The 27,269-nt window shown below is 39.5% G+C and overlaps 2 protein-coding genes across 2 annotated transcripts; both read right to left on the bottom strand.

Moving 5' to 3' along the window:
* Positions 1-8,145: 8,145 nt before the first annotated feature.
* On the bottom strand, positions 8,146-10,870 carry RGS13 (regulator of G protein signaling 13). The gene is given in 3 exon segments (XM_067001629.1): positions 8,146-8,835; positions 10,717-10,825; positions 10,828-10,870. Coding segments are annotated over 3 exon segments (351 nt in total). The 3' UTR covers positions 8,146-8,636.
* Positions 10,871-23,278: 12,408 nt separating this feature from the next.
* RGS1 (regulator of G protein signaling 1) lies at positions 23,279-26,993 on the bottom strand. The gene is made up of 5 exons (XM_013190118.3): positions 26,758-26,993; positions 26,300-26,383; positions 25,614-25,675; positions 24,884-25,047; positions 23,279-24,175 (listed from the first exon to the last, which is right to left on the bottom strand). The coding sequence occupies exons 1-5, from the start codon at positions 26,859-26,861 to the stop codon at positions 23,990-23,992; spliced, it is 600 nt and encodes a 199-aa protein (XP_013045572.1). The 5' UTR covers positions 26,862-26,993; the 3' UTR covers positions 23,279-23,989.
* Positions 26,994-27,269: the final 276 nt, after the last annotated feature.

Here is a 27,269-nt window from a genome sequence, read left to right on the forward strand (position 1 = left end):
ACAAGACCAAGACAGGAATAAAATATTATGTACCTTAAATTTTTTTTACGTGAAAGCTGTTCACTTTGTCACTTCGCTTTTAAAGCACCACTTTGTGTTTTGTTTCTCTTGCTCTTTTCTGACTGATGCTGCAGGTATGGGCACATGCCTTCTTGTTATACTGTGCTTCTTTTTTCTTTGCTTGTCTGAGTCTGTTGTAGGATTATTTCTGTGTGGTTGCGTGGTCGCATCTGCTGCTTCATTGTAATGCTGGAGTTAAGTGGAGTACGGTTTGTGCTTTTAGCTTCAGTGAACTTTATCATTCATTAATTGCCATGGACTTAAATTATTTGTTGATGTAAATTACTTCTAAATCTTTTACTTCACACTCAAAATTACGATAATTGTAAGTAGATGAACCGAAATGACAAACCTAATGATGCAATTGCTTCCTGATAGAGCTCTTTAGATAAGAGGCAGTAACAACTTTAGTTTTGTCAGTGTCTCTAAGGACTGTATTTTTCTTCATCACGTAAAACTCCTATAACTATCCAGGCTGGTCTGATTTGTACATCTATCAGTAGAGCTGCTTGGCCAAAAAACGAGTGGTGCTCCAAACAAAAAGATAAATAGCCAATATGGAAAATTGATTAAAAGCAATCTTATTTCATTGAGAACCAAAGGAGTGTTGAGTTCCCATATGAATGTTTCATATGGGTTCTGAATTGTACAGCGTTGCAAAGGGGATGCAAATACTTTCCTCATTGCTTCACTAATACGATTGCAAATCTGGGCAAATATTACAAATATGATGAATCTTATGTCTTGCTGTTCCAATATATGCCACAACTGTGCACAAGCTGGGAGGAGGAGGAAGAAAACTTTCAATCTCCATATATGGTAGACTTTAAAATGTGAGTGGTATAGAAAGTTTTGTGTTAGACAAAATGGGAAAGCAGAGTCTTTTTATAGTTCTGTTCTTCTTCATTTTTAGCTCTTGTTATTCTGGTCTTGCAGGAGCCAGTGTACTAATTAAATCATTCTGCCTTCTGAAGCCTGTTGGTCATATTTTAATTGTGCATTCAATGATTTTTTCAAATAAAATGGAATGAGAAAAGTCTGTTGGAAAATTTTGTGATTTATATTTAGATTTTTGGTGCAGTTTGCTTCTCTAAATGCCTCTGTATGCCTAATTGCTTAAGCCTGATTGTTTTCTAAGCTGTATTAAAAACACTTCTAATATAAAAATATAGAATCATACAGTCTTACTGAAATAGAAACTATAACTTAAGATGGCTTGATGTGGATATTCTGGTTTTCAGACAAATTTTAGAAGCGTCTTGCTAAGAAGCTGAGTTTTATTCATATTGTCTCTGTTCCTTTGAACACTTAACAATTGCCTGTAACAGCACAGCAGTAGCATCTAAAATCTTCCTGTAACTGATAGATTACAGAAGTACAAAGTAGTGCTTTGGTTGCCCCCTGAGGGATGGGGCAGCTTTCGGCTCGCCGAGTAAAGCAGGTGCCCAGGCCGTGTGGCTTTCTGCTCCCTGAGGCCCACAAACATGGCCGCCCTGGGGCAAGGCCTGTGCCCCTGGGGGCGGCTGGAGGCCTTCCGCAGCTTACCCAGTGTGTCCGAGGGACTCTGCTCCAGCTCTTCTTATGGCTGGCAGCACGTTCAACAAGGGTGTAGGCCCTCGGTAATGAAGAACAAGGTAGAGGTGACGCTGGCTGTGAGCCGGCCTTCTTCCAGACTCTTCAGCTGTTCACTTAGGGCTGTTTCCCCAGGAAACAGCATGCTACGTTGTTCATCTAGCTAAGTTTCTTACCTGCTGGCATTTCAGCTCAGTGGTTCCTTCACAAGTTCTTTAAAACAGAAAGCTCTAATGCCTCGAGGCTTTCCAAGATGACTGCTGGCATTAGCATAATATAAATATATGACAGTCTAGTCCTCTGTGTCCAGAAATCCTTCCAAGTTACATCATGGCTAAAACCTCGCTGCTTCAGAGTCATGAGATGTGCTTTTATCAAATCAATTTCTCTACAATTATTGTAAACTTGTGCTAGTGGGGCCAGATCGTTCTTGGCAATGGTACTCTTTCTTCTGCTGATGTGAAGTGCAGGCAGGGCAGATTAGCACCTTTCTACAAAAGGCTGTAGATGTATTCTGGCTGGTTGACTTCACTTCTAAACCTTTCAATGCTGGGTAGAAAAAGCTATTTTTGTAGCCAAAATGGCTAACAGAGCCAGTACAGATACAAAAGTGAAAAGAATTTTTTACAGAGTTGTGGAAAAAAATGGATTATTTAGACCACTAGCTTCGTTGTAGCACTGCACAGTGATCAATAAATCCAGACAAAGTTGCTAGAGACAAAATAATTAGCATGCTCTTTTAAACCCTTTCATCAATAATTAACAGTTAATTCCCTGTTTGCAGAGCAGTTGACCCTTTGTCAAGGCTGTTGGAGCAGGTAATTTGTCTGCTGGATTTCTTCCTTGTTTCTGGATGTCACCTCTAAGGCTGGAAAAAAAAAAAAGTACTGTACCTTAGCAAATTGGCTAGAGAGGCAGAGCTAGACAGAAAATAATTATCGCAGTAACTGTTTTTATTTTTTACAGCAGTGTATATTACTTTTATGACTGATAGTAGAGGTGGATTTTTCCTTCTCTTCAATACTCAGCAATGTAAGACTATCTGGTTTTAAATGTCAGTGAACAGTTCATCCAGTGCACTCCAAGTGCAAAGACAATACAGGCTTATCATCCTCTGAGCAATTTTATCCTGCCTTAGCACTAACCATGTTGCTAGGAAGTAATTGCCATGCTGATATAGCAGCAATAGAAGTTTAACTAAAGCAGACCCGGTGTAATTTGCTCTGTGGGACTCCTGCTGCGTTTGTATTCTGGAACTGAACTTGATAACGTGGTTGGTGTTCACCCTCCTGATCCAGTAACTGCTCCACGTGAGGAGTTGATGTGCAGGCCGGGTTGGACAGGCAGGTGACATGCCTTCAGAGTTGTAGGGAGCTGCCCTAAGTCCTGCCTTATCATGGCTTGTTAGTGGGACTTGCAGGAAACCCACATGTGTTCTGTAGGAGCCCTACATGAAACAAAAAACAGCGCTTCTGGGAAGGCTTTGTGGTGCGTGAACTTGTCAGTGGTGCTTTGGGCCATGCTGTCTGACCTGGCTGTGAAGACAGGCTGTGGTAGTGCTGCAGGGTGCTCCAGCCCTGCCTGGAGTGCAGGGAGGTCTTTAAAATAGCCTCGAGGCTATCGTTGCCAGAACAGGGATTTGTCCAACAGGGCTATGAAGCGTTGGCTGTTAATCTAGAACCAATTCAGGATTCATATGCCGTAAATTGTATTATCTTAAAAACATAACAAATAAAAAAATCCTTAAGTATGACAGTGTTAAGTATGCTTTGGGGGCAAAAAGTAAGTATTGAATGTAAAGAGAGAGGGCAAATAAAAAAAAAAAAAGAGAGGGAATTTGATGGGCTGAGATAGATACACAAAGAAAAACTGTACTGGAAAACAAGAGCAGGATGACCACCAACAGAAACAGTGGCGAAATTACAGCTAAAATGAGAAGTAGTGAAAGTCAATAAGATAGAAATTACTTCATTCACTGTATTGGCACCTGAAACTGAAATGAGATTATAAATATCAATTATCAAGTCATCTTTCATTATTGTAAGATTATTTCAACACCAGACAAAACTCAGCGAAGAAAACACATGGTCAAGGGCTCACAGGCTGGAGTTTCTAGAGGCTTCTAGATTATTGTTACTTTTAAATATATATATATATATTTTAAGTTGTGGACTTGAACTAGACTAAGCACTTCTTGGTCTTGTTGTGGTTTAACCTGGACAGCAGCTAAGAACTCTCTTGGGAGAGAGTAATTAATAGAAAATATTGATGGTTCCTACTGCTGAGAAGTGATATCATCTGCCACGGTACTGAATGATTCATTAATAATTTACCAGAGCACGTGAATGGCAGGCCTTTATAACTGCAAACGTCTGAAAAACTGCTTTTAGAACTTTGAATTGAAAGGTTTTTTTCCCTCGTGTATTTTTGCAAGTAGAGTTACAGTTTTGTGCTGTTTTTTTCACCACCAGAGGAACGGCAAAACAGATCATGACATAGTAAGAAGGAAATACCTCCATGAAATGGAGTATGTAACCATTTCTTCGGGGGAAAAAAATAAAAATAAAAATAAAAATCTTGTTCTATTTGCTCACCTGTGGTTACTGAGGTGATTACTGGAATCACCGTTTGCAGACAAGAAGTGTGGGAGAAAAAACTATTTGCCTTGGCTGGTGCTGTATGTAGCAATAGAGCTGGTGATGGATGTTCTGGGAAATTTTTGACTTATCAGTCTGAGACTAGTGAGATAGGCAAGCCAGAACACAAAGCAGAGGTAACTATTTAAATTAGTCAATAGATGAATGTAGTTTTCCTTCAGGACTTGGCAAATAAAGTGACAATTTGTCATTTCTGATTATTGGCACTTCTGGCGTTTACAAAATGCAATCTTTCAGCTGTGCTTTCACATTATATTGTAGGCCTTTTTACCAGCCCAGCAGAACACATGCTCTTACCACAATGTAAAAATCTTCTGCCCTTTGCAGCTGAACAGACAGGCAGTGCTCATACCAAGCCTTTGCTGTGACTTCTAGGTTTGGGCTCGCTGACTTGTTTCCCAGTGAGAAGCAGAGGCACAAGTCTGTGGGGCTGAATGATCTGCTGGGGGGTGGGATTGTGGAGGAGGACCTGCCACCATGCCTCCTATCATTGATGTAAATCCTCTGGTGTTTTTTCCCAACTTATCCTCAGGTTTGTGCATCCATCCTTTCATCATATTCTGAATGTTGTTTAGAGGGTAATCTGATAACTCATCTTCATGGGTACTTGCTCAGTTTCAATTTTTTGAAAACTTGGGCAGCTGTTAAGCGACTCTCTATTGCTGAAAACAAAAAATGAAAAAAAACCACACTTTTTTCTGTGCTAGATGATACCTAGTTGTTTGGATCGGGAACATGAAGTTGCGGGACTCCTGTTCTGGAACAAAACGTACTCTTGCAGCTTTTCAACACACGTTCTTTTCAAGCTCTTGTGAGCGCCACAGAAGCCATTTGCCACATCGGATGCAAATGCTCTCATTCTGAATTGCATCACTGCATGCTGGAGAGTCTGGAGGATTGCAGCTGGACCAGTGTCTGCAGGAGGTTTGTATTCGAAAGCAACCAAAACATCACGTTAGGTAACCCTGGCTGCAGGGAACCCAAGCCAGGCTATTGAAGTAATGTGTGAATAACCCCATGTTTGGAAGAGGTGGAAAAACTTTTTTGTTTGTTTTTGTGAGAAATTCATTCGTTCTGCAGAGATTGGGCTGAGGAAGACTGTAGGATGAAAATGGTAGAGCATTTAAATGTAATACTAAATGGTAGAGCACATAAATAACTTTTATACACAAACACATGATGTGCTCTCAAAGCTGTACAGTTACTCAGTGCTACTGACAACTTACTTAATGGGTAATTCTACTAAGAGAGAGATTACTACCACTGTGAAACTTCATTGTAGAAGGCTTTGGGCAAGCCTGTGTTAGGCTTTCCCCAGTGCTGGTCCAGTCTTTGCACAGGAAAGGCCATAACCGTGTAAGCCAGCTGTCTAATCGGCACATGCAACAAAATGTTGTTTTGGAGGATATTTTCTTAGATCGCACTCTTTTCCTGGTATCTAGTGAACATTAGACCAAATTAAGCCTTCAGTTTCCAAAGGGACCTGTGATTGCAACAGTAGTATATACTTGGTAGTACAGTCACTTCCCTTTCCTCAGGTTGTAGGCTCTTAAAAATCCTCATCTGCCCTGTAATTAATGATAAACATCTCTGCTCGTATTATTTGTTTAAATCAGTTGTATGCAGTATCAAGTTCTGGATATCACTTCATTACTACGCTTAGAGTGAGTTTGCCTATCTTTTATTTCTAGGGATTTAAAATCAGAAGGATCCAGAAATAATCTGGAAGTACAAAATCCTTGAGAGAAAAGCCTCCTAACAGTTTATTTTCAGAAGACTACAATGCAGAAACACTGTACATTATTATTTACCACCAATCTGTGTAAAAAAAGAATAGCCTATGCTATTCTTAATTTTATTTTGACTGACTCTAATTATATGCATTTTTTACTTTATTTTTTATATATTATATGCAATATGCATTTGTTATATTTTATTTATCATCACCCAAACACCAGGAGTGGATATAAAACACATGAAAACAGCAGTATAATAATGGAGCATGAATTTCATCACTTTTGTCAGGAAAGTAGGCCAATACAGGTCATGCTTCAAGACTAAAAGTTAACTAATTGTCAGTTATCTGGGGGGGGGGGGGGGGGCGGAATACTGGCCATCTGTCTAATAAGTTTCAGGTCAACAGTTTCCAGGACTGGATACAGTCAATTGGTGTAGTGGTTTTTATTAATCTGCAATTTATCTTGCCAAACTTAATGTTTGAAAAAACTGCCATTGTTTTGATTTTTTTTATATCTTATTGTTTCCTCTAAGTAAGGGGGAAGAATGACAGAAAATTCTGCCAACTTAGCTATTTTTAAGTTTTTTTTAATCTTTGTTAACAGTAGCTTTTAATGATTAATGCGAGCAAATGCCTTTTAGTGCTGTCTGCCAGTGGAAAGTGTATCTGAGCTTGTTCAAATGCTATTAATGAAAATGTGAAAGGCAGTGAGTTGTTATTGCTGCTGCCATTAGTTACTGTTGTTCTCAATCATGTGATTCGATGCAATGCGCTGTTACTGCTGTGCATCTGGTAACACAAAAGGAAAACCAAGCGAGAGAGAGATCTCTACCAGTTAAGAATAAATCTGTTCTGGGAAAATAGCACCCTTCTTCCAGCTTAAATCAAACAAAAAAAATCCTCCAGAACTTTTAGTCATTGATAGATTTTTAGGAGGAAGTCTTTAATGTAAAACTGATAAGCTTGCCAAAGATATGGGTTGTGACTTGTTAGCAAAATAAATCCAAAACATTGCATTGCCATAAAAGTGATTTCCTGGTTGTTGCTTTTTTTAAAAAAATAAAAAAAAAAAACTTTTTGTTTATGGATGATCTCCTTTCTGCAAGGAGAAAGGCGCAGTATGCCAACATACCACCTGGACAGCCCCCAAAGGCCTAAACAATGATTTATTTATTCATTTTTAGGAGGGATTGAGGCTCTTCCTTAAAATAGAAGGGAAAGCATATAGAAAGGAAAGCATCTTAAAACAACAGCTATAGTTTCTCCTGGCTACAAGATAGATGCTGCAAAAGCAAAATCCAGTTTTATTCCTTGTCTGTCTGCACTGACCTGTGTTTTTAAGGTTGCCTGGTAAGGAAAAGACTTAAAAATTTTAGACTAGGGAAAAATAAGAGTGAAAACAAAAATTTATTCTGCTGTTGCAAAACTTGCCTTTTTGACTAGGCAGCCAAGCTGCAGTTGAAAGTAAACTGTTAAGAAGAGTGAACTAGCAACATGGTTGAAATAACCTCAAATAATGTCAATTAAGTGTATCCATCTGAATAAATACTTTATTTCTCCAGTAAAATCATCCCAAAGGATCGTGCTACTGGGGTTTATGGTGCTGCTGTCAGAATGACTTGTTCTTTGTATTCCTTGGAATAATGCAGCTTGAGAGGAAACTAGAGAAGTCCCTGATTTTCCATGGCTTTTAGCATCTATGCTTCAGTCTGTTAACATTGAGATCTCTTAACACTTTTAATGGGAATTGAGAAGACATTGTCAGGTTAGGTTTTGAAGGAAACCCAGAGTACTCTGGTACCCGACTGATGCATCAGTGAGTCCCCTCTTACAGCTTGTGTGTGAGACAGACACCTGCTTTTGTTATAGGGTGATATTCAAATGTCAGCTCTGCTTGTGTCTAGTTATTAGGGACCCTGAAGAGAAAGGGCTGTATTTGAGTGTCCATACCAAGGAGAGGAAAAAAAAGAAGTTTTATCACAGGAGATAAATTTGGAAAACTCTGGCACAGGGTGTATATATAGTACAGTAGACTATATCTTTGTAACATATGTTGTAATTCAATATAAAATCAACCCTACACCATATGATTACTACACTTTGTAACTTAAGGTTAAGCAAGAAGCTGTACTTCACATTTTTTTTTGTGGTTTATTTCTTTTACTTGGAAAGAATATGAGTAAAACGGCAACAAAAACTTGGTAAATGTAGCAATGCAGATATTTTTTTCTTGGCTGCACGTAAAACAGCATTTATTTTCTAGAAGCAAAACTTATTTCTTTCAAAACAAGTATACTGAGTGTTTTTAGACATGTTGCACATCAATAAAGTCTACAACTTCAGACTACTTTTCTGATAATTTGTAAGCTTTACATTTTTCACTAGTTTTTAGAGAATTTGCTGAGGGGAGAGGGAAATGAGACAATCAGAACTCTTTCATGGGAAAAGAGAGGACAGGGGGAAAATAGTTAATCAATTCTAACATTAGCAGAACAGTGTAACAGATCATTATTATGTCTACTACCTGATTTTTTTTTTCCTGTCTACTTTTAAAGCTTAGAAACACTTGCATGCCAGAAGAAACCTTTCTAAATTTTCAACCCTTCTATTTAATGCACTGATGAATTATTGGTATTAGTCTGAAGTCTGTGTTTGAGTTTTTGTTGGAGCTTTGATTCAAGAAAATGGGGCTAAGAATCTCGTTCCATAAACGTGTAAATAATTCACTGTGTTTCATTAAAACAGGACTGTGTTGGTTCTTGAATGTTCCTGATAATTCATTTCTTCACAGGACTGTCAATATTAATTGGAAAATGTAAAACAACATTACTAAAGTATCACTGAGTATAGGTAAAAGGAAGTGTTACGAAGGTGGAAGCTAGGTGATCTGTACCGAATGCCTATTATGTCCGTATGTATCTACCATTTTAAAATCAGCACCTAATCAAAAATATTGATCAATTTTAGGAGAGTGTCCTGCTCCTTATAATGCTAGACAAAAATAATCTTAATAGTTAGCCTATCTGCTCTTTCGGTTTTGGATTTAGTGGGAGGTAGTGGCTGGATAAGGAGCTTGCTCCCTTTGGGGACCAGGAGCCTGGCAGACAAGGAGTAGTCTGAATGTCCCAGCCTACTCACATCCTTCATGGAAAAGTGCGTACGTAGGCAGAGGAAGAAGTCCTGAGGGCATGAGCTGCATAGAGTAGCTGTGGAAGAAGTGTTTTTTAGCTGTCCTAGCGATAGGAAATATCACAACTTCCTATTTAATTTGGTATAATCCATTAGTTTGTGATGAATTGCATTGATGTTGTTAATGGGCTGGGATGTGGCTATTCCCGACGAGTCATTTGAGTTGCACCTTTTAAAATGAAAATAAACTCTGCTACAGTCCTCATTGGGATCTACTTTTTCAGAGTGGTATCTAGTTCTTGTATTAATGGTGAATACCAAGAAAACACAAAATCAGTGTGTCCTGAAGACCTAGAAACTAGACAGCCAATAGCAAGATTCGAATACATGCCCTTTTTTTTTGGGGGGGGGGGGGAGGTGGAGGAGAGATTACACAACTTATTTTTAACTATCCTGATTTAAGGTTTTTACTTTTGGTTAATGGCTTTGTGGTTGGCAATACGACACTTCTTTCTTGAAAATGTGAATGTCTTATTGGGTTGCTTATAGCAGCACGTGCTAAAAATAGCCATTGTTCTCCCCGCCCCAAATAAATAAAAATCTTCAGAAAAAGAGAAAAATGCTTTGTATTGCCAATTGTGTTTTAAAAGCAACAAGAACCTTCTAATTTCCTCTAGTTTTATAAGAGTGGGAGTGATTCAGTCATTAAAAGGCGTGAACGCTTTCGGCCAACATCTGGGAATCAAGTGGAGTTGTTTTTGGCTTGCCCTTCTGTGTCAACAGGGAAACTGTGTTCTGAGACTCTGTAATAGTTTTATTATTATGCACAAACCAGAAAATAAGTCTAGTCGGATTTCTTTAGCTATGCCAATCTGCTAGGGGCAGAGGCAGTAGAAGCCAATATTAACTTATTTTTGCAAGGAGAGTAATAGGCAGGGGTAGTTAAAGGTCACAGCACGATCTGCTGAGCAGGCTATGCATTCTTGCATAGCCACTTGTCAGAAAGAAATCACCCTTGAATGTTTTTTAATACTCAGATTTGCTATATTTTCCCTGAACATTCTCCTTCTGTAAGCAGAAAATTATATATATATATATTCTTTTTAGATATATATGTATTTAATGTCTCTATTGGTCCATTTTGTGAAGGGACAGGGCTGGGTGGAATACTTAGTTCATTTCTCTTTCCTCTTGCAAAGACCAGACTAATATATGTATGTGGCAATGGCACTGCCAAAATATGTTGAAGTGAGATCAATGGCCTCTGGTTCAGACCCTAAAAAAGAACAGAATAGATCCAAGAATTCTGTTCTTTATCTGGTTGTGCCTCTTGTGGTTGTGGATGTGGACAGATGGTGGATATAGCTGAAAGATTTGCTTACAAACAAAGCAGTGAAGGCAAGTATTAAAACTGAGTGCAAAAGAGGTTAGGCAAGATGAACAGCAAAGGTCTTCACTCACTGTACTACAAGTGCTAGGTATTTGTTGTTGCATTTGGTAAGCTGCATCACGCTTCAGACATTTCTAGAGGAAACAGAGCTCACGTTATGGTGTGTGACCTCGCTGGGAGCCTGGGGTTGAATGTAACTTGTAAAGAGTTTCCTGGCCACAGAAATCCTTTTCCTGTGTGACGTGATCTTCTTATAGGCTTTGCAGGCATGCAAGAACTGTTTTCATCACTGTACTCCATCTACAAGTAGGTCGTAGGTCCCATCTGTAAATATTTTGGAAGCCAAGTTTTGTATACCATACCACAGGTCTTACCTTCAGATGCCTTTGAAAGACGGCAGGGATGTTTACAAGACAGTGTAGTTCTTAGTTGTACACCTATAGATGTTCTTATGAGACAGATTTTTGCAATCTGGGAAGTCAAATGAAGTAATTCACCTGGAGCCCTAGACTTAAACACTGCATTTTCCTACGTGCATGGAACTTCCTTTAAACCTCAGCTGCATTTCACTCTGCAGGGACAGGGCACTGAGAACTGCACTGAGCAGTGTCTGAGCTGCGGGAAGCCACAAGATCTTCTGCTGGTGCAGCGATCTGAGTCTTCACATTCCTAAAGATGTTAGCAGTAGCCTTGATCTTACACCTGCTGCAGCTTTTTTAAATGTGTTTTTCTGCACTTTTCTCTCCGTGCTTTCCCTGTAACACACCAGGTTGGTTTCTGTTAAAGACTTTGATGGGAAAGTCTGTTCATTTCTTTATAGCTGTTACAAATCCACATTCTGTTAGTGGACTTGCTCTTTGTGATTAATCTATAGCTTGAAAATAATGGAAGCCCTCAGGAATAATTTCAGGTTTGTGATGCACTCTGTACCTGACTGTTTTATGAATATTTATGTCCAGCAGTGATGTTTCAGTCAGACTGCAAGCTACGTGGAGAAATATGGGAGCACTCTGAGCCCTGAAGCAGGCAGGGGGATGCTGGGGGAGTGTTCAGACTTGGAAGAACTGTGGCCACAGCACCTATACCTGAGAAAAGGATCTGAGCTGCCTTCCATGGCATTGCACTGCATAAAAGTACAGTCACCTAGGATGTCTTTGCTATACATAGGATTTGCTAAGTCACCTTTGCTTTTGCTTTCTTCTAAAATAGTTTGCTATGCAGTGCTCTGACTGGGGATGTGGCATGTAAATGTGCCCTTATCACATGTCTCTGAAAGAATTGCATGCCCTTTGCAGATGGGAGTTTATAAATGGTAAGTCTGGAAAAGCATTTACAGCATGCTTCATTCAGCTTCAGTGTGATGCATGGTAAGCATGACACCCAAAGTTGTTTTTCAGTAGCTGCGTATATAAGATAGAGCATACAGTATACTGCATGACTTGCTGATTTAACGTCATGGGAACTTTTTTTCAGTAACCCAATTGGGATACAAGCATGCATTTACTTACATTTGCTTGTTATCAGCTTTTCAAAAAAAAGACTGGGGCCAACATAGTACTTCCTCCAAAGACACTCTTTAGGGGGAAAAAAAAAGAGAAGGAGGTTATTGTAGGATTATCTATGGCTAAATATTGAAAAATCTGTCCCTTGATTTAAATGAGATGTAGGAATCTTGCATTTAAAAAAGCTTTTCTATATGCCCTAGACCTTGTGCTCACTATGCCAAAGCAAATATTCTCAATATAGCAGGTACGGTTCTATGTTGAGGTGCTCCCATATAATTCCTCTGGAAATGGTATTCACTTATTTAGACTTGTGCTTAGGTTAAACACAAGCTAACTGCTGTCTTTCTAGAGTGTAATTTCTTTGGGACAGGAATTATAATGATTTGTTTATGAAATGTTAAAGTTTGTATTTAGTAGCAAAATCTTTTAGGGACTCAAGCTTTTATTGTAATTTTTAAAGGCCTTTCATGTCCAAGTTGCCAGATAGTTGTTTTACCAGTTGAGAGCTGAAAATAAGCTCTGAATTTAAGATAAATAACGTAAGCATAATACAATCTGAGCTATAAGGGATATCCTCTCTATCTCTCTCCAGCTGTTTACAGTGTAGCATGACACATTATTACTAATCTAGACGCGGTTCTTGAAGATGACTAAAATCAGATTTCTTTGGTATTTGTTATTCTCAAGCGACAATTTCTTAAGATTGTAGGAGTTTCCTGCCTGACTCTGGGAAGAAGTATGGAAGTAGTTAGGTGAGAGACTAAACAATAAAAGGAAAAACAAACGTTTGATAGTGAGATTGTAGGTGCATGTAGCTCCTTTTACACCAACTGATTTTTAAGCTTTGCAGTTCTAGGATCTCATTACTGGTAACTTGGAAAAAATGCTCATGCTTATGTTACTAGAAGAAAACAGGGATGTAATCCAGTGAGTGCTTTCCATTATGAGTCAGCCAAATTGGGAAGAGATCTCTTTTTTTGAGTGTTCCCTTTCCACATAAATTATAACTTTAGTGATTCTGAAAGTATAGTATGTGAAAGGCGCTTAGTATCACAGAATATATATATATATATATATATACACACACACTTATTTCTTAATTAAAGCAAAATTAGGTTTGGTGTGCAGGCTGCATGGTGCTTCATAGGCTTCTGCTGCACAGCAGACATCAGAAGCTGTGTAGCTTTTGAAATTGGTCTTTACCCATTTATTTTAACTTGATATAATTCTCATTTTTCTCTCTCAGCACGTGCTGTGGCTTGCTGATTATTATTTCAAGCTTCACCACGCTGACCTGATCAGAGAAATATCCAGTAATAGAAATTCTACCACTGTCAAATTGCAGTGTTAGTAACTCTTGCCCATATGCTTAATTTTTATCAAAAGATTTTTTTTCCCCTTTTCCTCATGAGCTACTGGCCCTCCTCTCTGTAAACTGAAGTACGTGATTATGGGAGGTGAGTCTTAAGGAAAAGAAGCATTCAGAGGACTAGAGAGCTGCTTCTGAGTCATATTCACTGTTACTGACGCAGATGATTTTTCACCCCTGTCAGCAATAGCACTTGTATATAGAACAAGTGACAATCTCGTCTGTCTCACTGAGTATCATCAGCAGGGCCATCTTATTTCCATGTCTATTTGCCTTTAGCATTAGTCTATGAAGCAGAAAGAACACTGCCTGATAGGGCAGCTGACATGGAGGGAAAGCTTCTTACTTTTCTTTCCTTTAATATCATGAATGTTAGTAAGGGAAACGTGAATGTGAGTTATTGCGATATGTATTAAAGCTACTCTCAGAGCTGCTGTGCTGACCATATTTTTTTCTGCATTGACTTGCAAGATGATTAAACGTACTGGAGAACAATATTACACTGAAAAACTAATTCTCCAAAAATATCTGAGGCTTTATAGCTGGGACTTGACAATTTAAATCGCAATGCTATTGCAATGCCTTGTGGGAGTTGTAGTTCACTTATTGTGCTCTTCCCAGTGCAAGGGGCTTCCCTGGTTGCACTGCATCATTTTCCTTTTGGCTCAACTGTTGCTGTGTGGAAAAAAAGTCCTTGTCCAGGAGGCACTTCTGGAAGTGCTCTCTGGATTTCTGATGTGCTGTCACTTAGCTTCACTCAAATGATAGGAGTCGAAAGAAAGACCTATTCTCAGTACTGCGATGGAGCACTCCTTTTGCTCCAGTCAATAAATCAGCACAGTGTATGAGCGGGTACCAGTTCTTTGGCAGGTATGTTGGATGGAAGCTTTTTAGCCACTGCGATGTGCCGCACTGACTAAGTTCTGGCTGCATGAAAAGTCACGTTATATAATGAGATGTTATTGGTTTGAGGAAAATTTTTGATTTGACTTTGAGGTTTCAAAGAAAATGTTGTGTCCCAGGGCTTGCTGAGTACACATATTCACTGTGTATGCAACCAGGGCTTTATGGTTCTCTCTTCTCTTTACATAAGAAATATTTCCTAATAGGAAAAGGAACAAAGCTAGCTAGTTTTTTTTATTATTTTATCTTATCTTTATCTTCTTTAGAACTTCTTCATTCCACTGAAGTATAGTCTGTTTCATTAATCTAATGTCACTTGTTACTGCTGGCAATAGTGTTATTCCTAAAAACAAAACAGGTATAGTACCTAGTGTCCTAGTGCAATTTGTGTCAATTTTAAATTGGCTAAACTTCACAAATGCAGCCTGTGACTTTGCCTACAATTTTGCCCTATCTTCTGTTGTGAATGGTAACAAGTCTACATCCTAACTACTCGGATGTAGTACTTAAACCAACTAGTTTAGGGCTACAGGAGCTTTTTTCACCTAATACATACAAATAAAACATGAGTGAACAAAAAGGCATAAAATATAAAGACAAAAATGTAAGATTTTATTGTAACAAGGTCACAACTTTCCTAACATATAGGATCCATGTTTCCCGCAGGTCTTGTAATAAAAAGAAAGTCACGTGGTTACAAGATTTTGAGATGAATTACCTGTCTGATGATAAATTAACCTAAGACCTGAGCTTATTTGCTTCTGTACAAGATATAAGTGATACTGATCTGGAAATCACTGTTTAGCAGCCATTATATTTTAGATAGGAAAACTATCAGGAAAACTGTCGGTAGATCACAGAACACTTTATCTATTTTCAAGCTGCAACACAAGCCTTGATTCTCAGCTTCCTTAAATGTTAAAATGTTTAATTTATTAGTTGCATCTGTAGGGATAAGATTCCAAATTTCTTGACCTGTTTTCTTGCTTCGTTGTTTTCTGTTAATGCAGAAGGCCTTACTACCTTTTGGCTATGTCTGCTCTTCTTGTGCTGGTGCCTAGCTGCTTGCCACAGGCAAAAAGTGTTTGTGATTTCTACCAGAAAAAGTTCAGTTGGACTCTGTACCACTGTTATATTCTGTTTGCTCTGAATTATCTTGACATTTGTACCCATGAGCTGTAATGAAATAAAGCTGTGTGTTACTTGGTTGAAATCTTGCATGTGTTGTCCAATTTTTGTGACTAATATTTTCTATTCCTATATCAAAGTTCTTTGTACAAAATTTGAAGTCCACGTTGAAATGAGGTGAGTTGCACTAAAAACAAGATTGGCCCTCTTGTGGGCAGCATCATGAAGCAGGAACTTTGTACTGTTATGGAAGAGCTCTTATTTTCTGCTCTGACCCACTGGTGTGAGGGGTTTTATATTTCTGTAACTCGGCATTGCGCACAGCCTGAGTGATGGTAGAGCGGAACTTTGTTTAAGCTTGTGTGAGGACCTTTGTCATTTTTCTCATAGCTGTTGCCCAGGTTATGACCTCATTTTAAATTAAGCCTCGAGTTATCTACATTTCATTTATTCTTCTCTAGTTAAGTGTTTCAAATGGAAGCAGCCCTGCAGTGCAGCAGCACTGAAGTTGCTCTCTTCATGCCTGTGGTAGACTTGTAAAACTGGGGCTTGTGGGAATAAGCACCGGCTCTTAGGGTTCTGGTAAATCAGAGGAAGAAGGGGAAAAAATCTTTCTAAAGATTTGTCCTTTCTAAAGCCTGTCCTTTTTGGGGGTAGTTGTGACTTCTGGGAATTTGCCAGTGTCTACGCTGGGCATGCTGACTGGGTCAGGAGGGAAAGGCCGGCCTATTCCGCCCGACAGCCCAGCTGTGCGCAGTGAGCTGTTTCCGCGGATCTTATCTCTCTGTTTTGATTCATCGTTCTTTCTCTTCTACTGTGGCTCCTTGGAAAAGCATAAACTCTGCAGTGTTTGAACTTCAGTTGAAGTTTGAGGTGACAGTAAATTAGTACGCTCGCTTGTTTTATTGCAGCTCACCCACTGGTGTTGGGGCGTAGTGTAGAAGGATGAAATAAATTTATTTTGACTTTTTTTCCCCCAAATACATTTCTTCCAAATATTAACCTGAAGAAAGTTCTTCTCCATACCTACTTTTGACTTGACAGTAGGAGGAAATTTAAGTGCAGGATTAATGGCCTATGTCATATCTTGTGGTTTCATTGTGTCCTTCAACTTGACCATGTCTTAAAGCAGCCTGTGGAATTTAATGGTTATCTGCAGGCACTTAGAATTGCCACAGTACCTCAGTGCTGGGTGGTTGACTTGCTGGCACGCATATCCTTAGATGGGCACACATATCCTTAGATGAGCACACAGGAACTGTAAAACTAGACAATCTGGCTGGCTGGAAGGTCCTCAAAAATGGAGGGACCCTCAAGGGCTACCGATGTGCCTGCCTGCCACCATCGCACCTCCCAGCCACTGCAAGGGCTCTGTCCTGTCACAGGACTGCTGCCATTCCTGCTTGCTGTTACTTCAACGCAGCTCATGGCAAACTTTTTTAACAATTTGTTTATTTTAGAGACAGCTGCTTTCCACTGTCCTTTTTTCATAGCTTGATACTCAGAATATTGCCTTTCTACTTCCCATTCCAGAATATTTAAAGCACACAAGAACAGTAGGTTTAGTCATTAAAACGTATGCTTCTTAATGAAATATTGTGATCAAGCCTGAACTATGCCCTCCATCTTATTACATGGATATTCCACTAGATGTCATCTGACATCACCCTGAAGGAAAAGTCACAAGTTCTCCTCCGTGCATCAGTTCAGTCGAGTGGATCAAATCAGTTCATGAGGGTGGATGAACAGCCTCTGCAGAAACTCTCTGCAGTTTGATTGCAATGGATGGTTTCACCTGGCCTGAAAGGGACTCCTTGTTCAAATAAGTCAGACAGTGAGACAAGCAGGCAACTGAGGCATATGTTGAACAGGCTGGTTAACGTGGCTTCTGATACAGCCTTGCTCCTTTGAATCCTTCCTTACATTGCAAGTGTAAGGGTGCAGAACAACTTCAGTGTCATGAGGGAGCATGCTATTTAGGAGCCAATTATTGCTCGGTCCATTCAGTAGTTGAGATGGACATGCTTTTGAGAAAGAAAAACTAATGAGGGAAACGGAAAAGCCAAAGAAACAAAATGGAGGAAAAAATGACTAGCAAGTCAGAGATGTGAAATTTGACAGTTGCTCTGGCCTGTTCTTTTTCCACAGATAACTGTCTAGTGCCAGCAAGTTGCAACAGTATATACTGACCATCTTGATTACAGCAATTTTATTCTCCTCAGTGAGGACAGTGCTTCCAGACAAACTCTTGCTCAAAGCTTTGTATTTCTTTCTCTGTTCTTTCTTGCATTTGCTTATTTAGTAGCATTCTTGTTAATTCTTATGGATTTTCTTTATTTTTCTCTTGCCCTTACGTTCACTTTCCTATTTGTGTTTCTATTTTAATGCTCCTCTGTTCGTTAAATTCCTCGCCCACCTACACCTGTTTCCCACTAATAAATTTGGGTGCCCTGTCTGTCTCATTCTATGTTGTACCCATTCTTTCCATCCACCTACACACTCCCTTGCTTGCCCATTGCAGGAGAAAGGAGGTTGGGTAGCAGTACACCCACACGCTGGCATTCATGAATGTAGGAACGCTGCTTGCTTGGGCTTGCCTGGTATTCACCTTCTTGAGGCGGTGTCTCACAAGGGTATGTAAACAGGAATGCTGAAGATGTGGCTGGAGACCTAGGACCAAGCACAGGAAGAGAAGCAAGACATTAAGAGGCCTCTTTTTTAATTAAAAAAAAAAAAAAAAAACTGAGAGCACAAAGTAGATGTTCTGATCTAGGTGCTGTTCATACTCGCTCTTTGAGTGGACGTGGTGTAGAAATAGTGGATCAAAGCTCTTGCTTTGCTTCTATGCAGATAAGGTGCATTCTTCTAAGAAATGAGCATAGCTTACAAGTACTCACTGACTTAAAGAATTTGGGTAGTTTCTATACTCATGACTTCTTCAGGTTTTGGCCATAGAGTTGGACAGACTTTATGTTGCCAGTGCTCTCTGCAAATTTGACCAGTAGTCGTCATCTTAAAAACTGACTGAAGTCAAGACAGAACTTATGAAAACCTTACGTCCGTTGTGTGCTATGTCATTTCTCTTCCCTTTTTTGTTCTGAAAAGCCGTGATGTCACCGTGTGAGCCTGACATTCTGTAATCATTAAAGCAGAAGAGGAAATCATGCGACTGAATGCTTGGACTAGATTTAACGTAAACTCTCAGCCCTCCCATTCAGTTGGGCTTCGGAGAGGTGGGTACCACAGTTTGGGTACAAAGCACCGTGTGCCCTTAGCTCTCTGTCAGACTCTGCAAGCGCACTTGCGTAAAAGCTCAGCAATATTGCAAGGCGTACTTACACATCATGCAGGTGTACTCATTTTCAAGATGCCAGTTCTCTATGGCTATGTCAGCATTAAGTGATTTTTTTTTGTAGTTTGTTTTTAGTGTGAAATTATTGATTACAGGTTAGTCCATGTAGGTCAGAATATTTGACCATGTTAGCCGAGGTACCCTAACTCCAGCTGTTTATTCCAGCATACGAACAGTTCCAAGTAGGACTTCAGGCTGTGTTCAAACATCCTGTATTCGTTGTTTCCTCAGATTGGCATGGATAAGCATGTTGTCTTGCTTAAATTCATTGCTGGTCAAATTTGGTTCAATAGCAAGTCTCTCCTCTGTATCTCTAAAGCTGTCTGCTTGACCTTTATTGGATGACAAACCATATGTGAAATACAATGTGGCCTCTTTCCAAAAGTCTGAAAGTAAGAAGTCTGAAATTCAGGGGTTTGTAAGTTATTACCATATGCATCTTAAGTCTCCTTTTTGTGACTAAGACCTTTCAGACTGTGTTTATCTAAACAAAGCCAGGGGATAGCCTTAATTCCAACTTTGTTTCTGAGCATCCAGGACAAATTTAAATCATCCAATGAAGCAAGAACTTGTCTGGCAATCTGTGCTCATGTCTAATGACTAAAGACTTCCTTTCAAGAAGCTTCATTTAGAGAGATTATGCTCTGATACAATTAACCCATGTCTCTGAATGGAAGATGAGAATATCTAATTTTCCACCTATTGTCATCTAGTCATCTTTGTGATCTTTGCTTTTCAAACCCATTTCACAACCACAAAGGAAATGATAACATCCAGAAAGTGTGTTACTTTGGTGTTGGCACAGATGGATGGCATTTAAGTGTCTAAGGTGAGGAGTTTATACTATTCTTCACCATCTCAGCTTGTCCTGGCCTCTAGCTTCTTTCACGCTTCGTTGTGCAGGATGCTTCTAATAAGAGGCTTTCATGGATGTCCTTTTCATTATATGTGGGAGACTAACACAATGTTATATCACATTTTCAATTCTATAATATTAAAACATCCATTTTGGGGAATGTATTTTCAGGAAGTTTTGGAAATTGAAGAGACTAAAATGAGCCTTGCAGTTTCACATTGTGTCTGCAAAGCTGGACTCTTGAGTCCTTCCTAAAGAAAACTCTCTACAGCTGTGAGAAGTTAACTCTGAAAGTTTGCCCTAAGGTGGCACCATGATTATTTTTTTCCTACTGAAACACTGATAACTACTGAGACACCGACAAACACTGAAAATATTTCCTTGAGCAGTGGAAGGGAACTCTTAAAGAAAAGTCTGAGTCACAACTGTCAAATCTTAGTTTCTCCCTGTACTGCATCCTGTTTTCCTGTACTGATCTGTAGCTGATGGCCAGTCTGATTCAATGGTTTTTCTCAGAGTCCATAAACAGAACTACAAATTTCTTCTCTTATGGTATATTTATTTCCAAAAGAGGAAAACTAAGATTAAAAACCAACCAAACAAAACAGGTAAGGTGGTTCACCCATTAAATATTTTATTATGTTGGCTGATAGAACCTGTAAGTGCAAAAACTTAATTCACTCTTGCACAAACCAATTCTGGAAAGTTTTAACAGGTAACTGATAATTAACTCTAGCATGTGTTGAAGAAGGACAGTTTCCACCAGTTACCTAACATATTTACAAGATAGCAACTAGACCTTTTGTTCACAAGTTTCCCTGTGGGGGTCACGCTTACGGCATGGGCTGTGTAACATGCACTGTTTTGGAAGAGTCTGCCCTGCTTGGCAGGACATGACCCGCAGCTGTGAAACCGATTTACAGCACTGAGGCTATTTATGTGCATGGGTGGGGGCAGGAGGAGATGAGTAAGAAATCACAAATGAGCTTGATACAGTGCATGCACCTTGTCAATGATCCCAGGTCACAAAAATTAATCCCTTTGATCTGGATGTTCTGTTGTTTTTCAGAGCCCCAAAAAACTTCCATTTAGGTCCAAGGGAAGAATTCACTGCAAAATAAGCACTATATACTGCGTTTTGAAAAAGATTTCACAGAAATCATTTAAAAAACACCCACCCTAACTCTCGGCTGTTTTAAAGCATGTGTCTCAAAGTACTTTTAAAACTGTTTCAGTTGTGCCATTGAGCTATTACTTATAGCTGCTTCTCTCCATTAGGTAGATTAATATGGACAGCACAATAAATTTCTGTAAAAATACATTGAGATCTCCTGCACCTTGTTTAAACAACCAGCTTTGTATAGCCCTGCTGTAGCAACAGCTGTGTAACAGTGGGCTTGTGACAGCATCCCAGAGACAGCTCCGCGTTTCTGAGCGCTGTTTATCCCTCGGTGAAGCACGGCCGTGTCGCTCGAGCCCTGGAGCGGGCTGCGAGCGCTCTGGAGTTGATGACCTGGGCACCTGACCTGTGGGGCTAGTTTCAGGCCCGTACTGCAGGGGGATTTATGAGATTTAGGGTTGTAAACTGAAATTGCTGGGTTGTAAGGAGCATAATTTCCTTCTGGGGAGGGGGGAAAAAAAAAAAGGTTTTAATTCTCAAAATGTATCAAATCACGAACTGGGGGGAGATTTTTGTGGAAAAGGGTGAAAAGTCCCTCTAGCCCTCCTCCTCCAATAATCTGATCTATACTATGCGTAACATGAGTGGCAGTTGTTCCCTGGGAGCAGTGTTCGTGTCTCTTCTATGCCTAGGTTCTGGGTACCGTCAGAGGGCTATGAGCAGCGCGCTGCTGTTGCTTCCTCACCAGGAAGCTGTTGGGGCGGACCTGTGCTGGGCGCCCAGGGCAAACAAAAAAAGGTTTGTTTGTTTTAAATAATAATAATAATAATAACTAACCATACTGTGAAATATGATTTCTGTCAGAAGCTTCATGCAGGTGTTTGGCTAAATCATGGCAAAATAGTGCAAGTGTAGATTTGTGGTGTAAATTAAATTCATGTCTATACTAATTTAAAAAGTTTTACGAGGATAGCATCAGTTAAAGGCACTGCCTGTCTAGAGTGTAGCTGATGTTGCATCTTTGACGGGCTTGTGGGGGCGCTTTGGAAGTGTTGTAAGGACATTGTGTGATGTACAAAGTAGATGTAGATAGATGCTGCTTATTAATTCTGTGAGCATGTAATCAGTGCACACAGGGGCCCGGTTTCCCAAGTAAATAATAATAATGAAAAAAAAAACCACTGGCGGTACTCTTTTGTCTTCCGTGGCTTTCGAACTATGCGAACAGTGACGTTTGGTACATGCGAAGTGTGTCAGCAAAGATGAGGATGCCCCTGGTGTGGGAGGCAGTGTTATTTCCTACTTCACAGGAACTCAGTTTATTCCTACTGATCTTGGAAAATCAATTTATCTAAGACAGCCAGTTGGAGACCAGCTCACATTGTCTCAGGAGAATTCAGGTTTTGCAGTCGGAGACTCCCTCGGGTATACGTGTGCTTGTTCTTTCTCTCTGCACTAGTTTTAGAAGTAGGAGGCTGTGCCTTGCAGTGACTGCCAGGCTGCTATGACAGTAGGCGATGGAGGAAGTTGGCAGCAACTGCCACGTGGCCTCCAGCAGAGCCTTTGTCCTCCCTCGGAGGCCCCGAGGTCCCCGAAGGGTGGCAGTGTGAGCGCAGTCTACTCTCCCCAGGAGGTGACGTCTGTGGGTTTACAGCTTTTCTCCACTTGGTACAGACTGGCAGAGTGCGCCTGATGAAGCTCATGTTATTCTGGAAAACAGAAAATCTGTCGGGGTGAGCTGGTCTTGTATTGCCACCCATGTGATAGCTTTCTCTCATGATGGTAACTCATCAAGACAGGAGCACACTTGGATTCATTTTCATTATGAACTGTAATGTCATCACAAGATCCTAAGCACTTCAGATTTGGTAGTGCAATTCTTCTTTCTTTGGTTCCCATTACTATCCAATATAGTACAAGCTATGCATAACATTGCATATATTACAGAGCAAACTTAATGCTACATCTGCAGTGAAATTAAATTACTATTGACAGCAGTATTGGTATTGTAAATTAGTCTGAGTCTTGCCAAAATTATATTGTGTAGTATTAATACCATAAGAAATGTGAATGCTAGTGAGTCACACCAGTTACTGCCTCTCTATGTAAGTGAGCATGATTTATCTGCTGTATTCAACACATTGCAGTTAATCCACTTCAACGCTGAAGTCAGTGATGAAATGGTATCTATATTTGAGATTTGACTCAAATGCTGGTAGCTGGGGGAGTATGAAAAATAAGCAGGAAACTTAGACCTCCTTTTTCTTTTTTGTTTGGGGGTGGGTGGGTGTTGTCTATGTAGGATCCTGTATTCCATATAACTAAGGCTATGTCTCTGTAAAGTGAGTAGGAGAGAGAAAAGGGCTTGTGGTGTGAGAGGAAAAAAATAATATTTGAATAAGGAGATGGGAAGTAGTGACATAGTGGGACAGAAGAGAACCATGTGCTTCAGTACTTGTTTTGGCATGTTTCAGTAATTGTAATGGAAAGAAGACAAAAAATAAGATGGAAAATGACCATAACTTTTTTCTATATTTTGAGTAGATTTAATTGAACAGTTGCTTATTATTTTGCAATAAATTAAACAGAAAAGATGCTACATATCTGCTTGTTGAATACAAACTTTAAAAAAAAAAAAAAGTACAGCTTATAATTCTTGTATAACTTAAAATATATCAATTTTAAAATAAGTCAATTTATAATATATACATAGCACAATATTATCATGGAGCTGTGCTCGCACTTATTAACACTTCACAGATTTTTTTAAAAAAGCCATTAAACAGTCTTGTCTGGGCATTTTCTTGTTATGCACAAAGTTGTCAGTTGTCCTTATTTTTCTTCTGAACTTGATCATCTTTTCCCAACACTCAGCTTGCTAATCTTGTGTTTCCTAATAACCAGCAGTTCTTTGGGATCTAAGACTTGGTTCAATGTTCACAGTGGAGTTCAAATAATAAATAGCATCCAGATCCTGTCTCGTTTCCATGGTGTATGGCAGGAGAGGATCTTCTCCATGTACTGCTCTCGCCCTTGTAACAGTCTTGCTAGCTTTTATCCTGCCTTCTCTTGGCCATGGAGCTGTTTGCATCTCACTCATACCTCCTCCCAGGGCGGGCATTCTCCCAGCCAAGATCCAGCCATCCTGGAGGATGTTTCCATGGGATGTTTGACACAGAGTCTACTTGCCTCTTCATTATCTCAACCCCTTTATTTTGAACTGTTGGTCTGCAGCTGGTTCAAAAGATTCAGGTAGGCTTTGGATTTCAAAAATCTGGGATATGAATCCCTTTCCATAAGGACATACACAGTTTTCTGGGCTTCATCAAAACTTGTGTGAGTTGGGTCTTGAGCCCTTTTGGCTGTCGCTTCCCTCATATGATAGTCAATATTGATCTGGAAAGTAAAAAAAAAAAAGTCATCAACATCTTTAAAATGTACTCTTCTGCTGTATCTATCACTTTGTCTTGTCAGTAAATAAGTTCCCAGTCTTAGAGCTCAGTGTGATATTCAGTATCGGAACTGTAAAATGAGGGAACTTAAGTTTATATCCTAGCTACGCACAATAGAAATGCAGTTTCTTAAGAAGTCAGAGGCAATAGAGCTGAACAATAAATTACAATCTCCAATGAAACCTCAGAATAAAACAAGGAGAAATCTTGTGTACAATGAGTTTCCAGTTAGAACTATGATCACTGTACACAACGCTCAATTCTCTAGCATGTCCCCATATTTTAAAGGAGAACAAATAATCCACAGCTCTCTTACAAACCAAGCTTACTCCAGCGGTCTGACCCCAAATACCAGCAGTAATTCAAACTGTGCTGAGATGGAGAGAACAGCATCATGTGTTGAGCCACTGGTGCTGCAACTGAACTTCTGCTGGCACTGTAGTAGTGCTGGCCTGTGTTGTGTGACTGCATTTGTGAGATCTGATAGACTCGTGTCTGAAGGCACTAACGGTGCAAGCATGCATACAAAACATGTGGCTGTCATCTTCCTGTGTAAATGAATTTATATGCATCTCAGTGAAGGAATGCTTCCCTCTCCTCAATTTTCAGAATCCCTTTACTGTAAGTTTATACAGATGAAATTAACGCTTACCTGTTTAATAGCATCTGACTGGACAAACTCCTCGTAAATCCTCTCTGCTTTGCCATGTAGGTGATCAGACTTGGTTTTCTTGTAATCCTCGCAGGCCAGCCAGAACTCAATGTTCTCCTCACTGAACTCTGACTTCAGGAACTCCCGAAAGACACCTTGACCACCTACAGACAACACAAATACACCATATATAGCATGATGTTTGTGACCAGGGATGATAAAAATGAAGTTTATAGCAGGAGTTTTATTGAAATCTCTGGTATAAAAATCTTGCCAAAATATAGTGTTCTCCCTTTCTTTTTACATACTGCAAATACTCCAGTTCTAAGGGGGATAGGACTCTTCCTAATGGTGTTCAGTGGCTTTTAGATATAGACCCCGGGTACCAAAACATATCATCAGATTCTAGTCTTCCCTAAATACACTGTCCTAGGGTACAGCTGAAGGCAGAATTCCAAGTTAAATCAGCGTTGTACAGGGACAGAGAACTGGTCAGAAAGCAGCGAATTGAGCTTTTGGGGGTTTATTTGCTATACTAGAGGTATGAAACAGGGCAGGGGAGACAAATTTTTGGAATCCAGTTGGAATATTGGAGCTGTGAATAACTGAAATGCAACTGGTCATTCTTTGTCAGTGTTTGCAGGATGCTACAGCTTTGCATATTTGGTGAAATCAGATAAATTTTTATCTGCAGAATAAGAAAAAAGTAATACTAAAGTAAAATACTTACTTTGGCTGGCCAAGAGCTTTTCCAAAGACTGGGACCACTGCATTACTTCCTCTGCAGAAAGCCTAAATTGACAAGAGAAGGAAAAGGCTTTAGGTAAGAAATCACATTTTCACTTGTATGTTTAAAGCAGACAAGTTTTATAATTGATTATTCTATTCCAGAAATATGTAACGCATTTATTAAACTTATGGCTTTCTCGGTGCAGATCTGAGAGCCCAGACTGAGGAAAAATAATCGGAGAAATGGAAAAACAGGCATCTATGCAGTCACTCTGAGTTTTGTTCCCTGAAGGATCAGCTGCTACTGTGACTATGACCAAATCCTTTTGAATCCGTATTACTGTTTCCATATTTCTGAAATGAGACAAGTAATACCCTGGCTATTCCCTTGAGTGTGAAGCGTTCTTTCATGTCAACCTTTACAGATTGGATACGATATGCCTCTGAAGAAGATAGATTTAAGAGAGGCTTCTTCTTCCCCACTATTTGGTGCAAATATAATCATCGCTAACAATGAATTTAGGAAGCAGAAATTATTAATGGAATTATAACATTAGTCTCTTTTGAAAATTTCAGGCACTATTGTTGTATTAGAAATAATTTGTTGGTCTAGGAGTAGTTTAGAAGCCAATAAAAAGGAGTTGGAATATATAGCAATCTAACCATAGATTTATTTTTTGTACTTACACGACATTTCTGGAGTTGGAAGCCTTAATCCCAGATTCAAGATGTGGGACCATGCACTTCAAATAATTCTTGAGATCTGCACCACTGAAACCAACGAACAGACATTTTGTAATCCTTTACAATTGCAATTGCATTTCAATTCTACATAAATTCCTTAAAACTTAAATAGAGGCAAACAGCTCAATCCTATGACTGAAGCCTGTGAAGTTGCATATCCATGTAATTCTTCTCAAAAGACTGACTGCCACTGTATCCAAAAATCTCATCCTGCTTGCTTAAATTAATCAATTTGTTGGTTTGTATTAGCTCAAGCCACTTACAGTGATGCTATATTCCTGGGCTTTGAGCAGGCTTTGTAGTCATTTAGCCTGAAAAAGGCGCTAATTCTTAATCTTCAAGATCTAGTGTTATTTTCACTTCTAACACATTAGAGTTTATACTGAGACATGTATACTTACAAAGTCTTTTGCTTCTTCTTATGGATTTTGCCTTCTGCAAGCTTGCAGTCGTCTTTTCCATTTAATTCATTCATGTTGTGGTGGGAGAAAAATAATCCTGGCATTTTACTTAGCCTTGATGTGAAGCGCCTTGCGCAGCGATAATCCTCCAAGCACCAAATGCCAGTTCCCTGACTGCTACCTCCTTTTATTGACGCAGGCAGCCCTGCTAGTTGGTGTGAACAGATCTGTTTATCATGCAGCCTCACCGCAAACTGTGGAAGTTCCCTTTTTTCAGTGCGCGGTGACGTGAGTCTTTTGAGAAAGAAAACAGACAGCAGAGTCTCGTGGTTGAGGTTAAACCGGATGAGACTGAATTACTTTGGGTTTGTTTTGTGTGTCTGTGTTACACCCCCCATCAAAAAAAAAAAAAAAAAAAAAACCTTCAGAACCTTGAATTCTTGTCCCTCTCTGATTGGTCTTTTCAAATCAGCAGTTCTTCTTGAGTTTATCTAATGGGCTCCGAATATTGC

This window comes from Anser cygnoides, chromosome 8, assembly GCF_040182565.1.
Source record: "Anser cygnoides isolate HZ-2024a breed goose chromosome 8, Taihu_goose_T2T_genome, whole genome shotgun sequence".
Classification (NCBI taxonomy): domain Eukaryota; kingdom Metazoa; phylum Chordata; class Aves; order Anseriformes; family Anatidae; genus Anser; species Anser cygnoides.

What these genes read in the sequence shown, in the direction of transcription:
- RGS1 (XM_013190118.3), bottom strand. Translation starts at nt 26,861, where the DNA reads ATGCCAGGATTATTTTTCTCCCACCACAACATGAATGAATTAAATGGA. An exon ending in TCCAACTCCAGAAATGTCGT is followed by an intron (nt 25,676 to 26,299) that starts GTAAGTACAAAA and finishes TTGTCAATTTAG; the next exon opens with GCTTTCTGCAGAGGAAGTAA. An exon ending in AAAGCTCTTGGCCAGCCAAA is followed by an intron (nt 25,048 to 25,613) that starts GTAAGTATTTTA and finishes TGTTGTCTGTAG; the next exon opens with GTGGTCAAGGTGTCTTTCGG.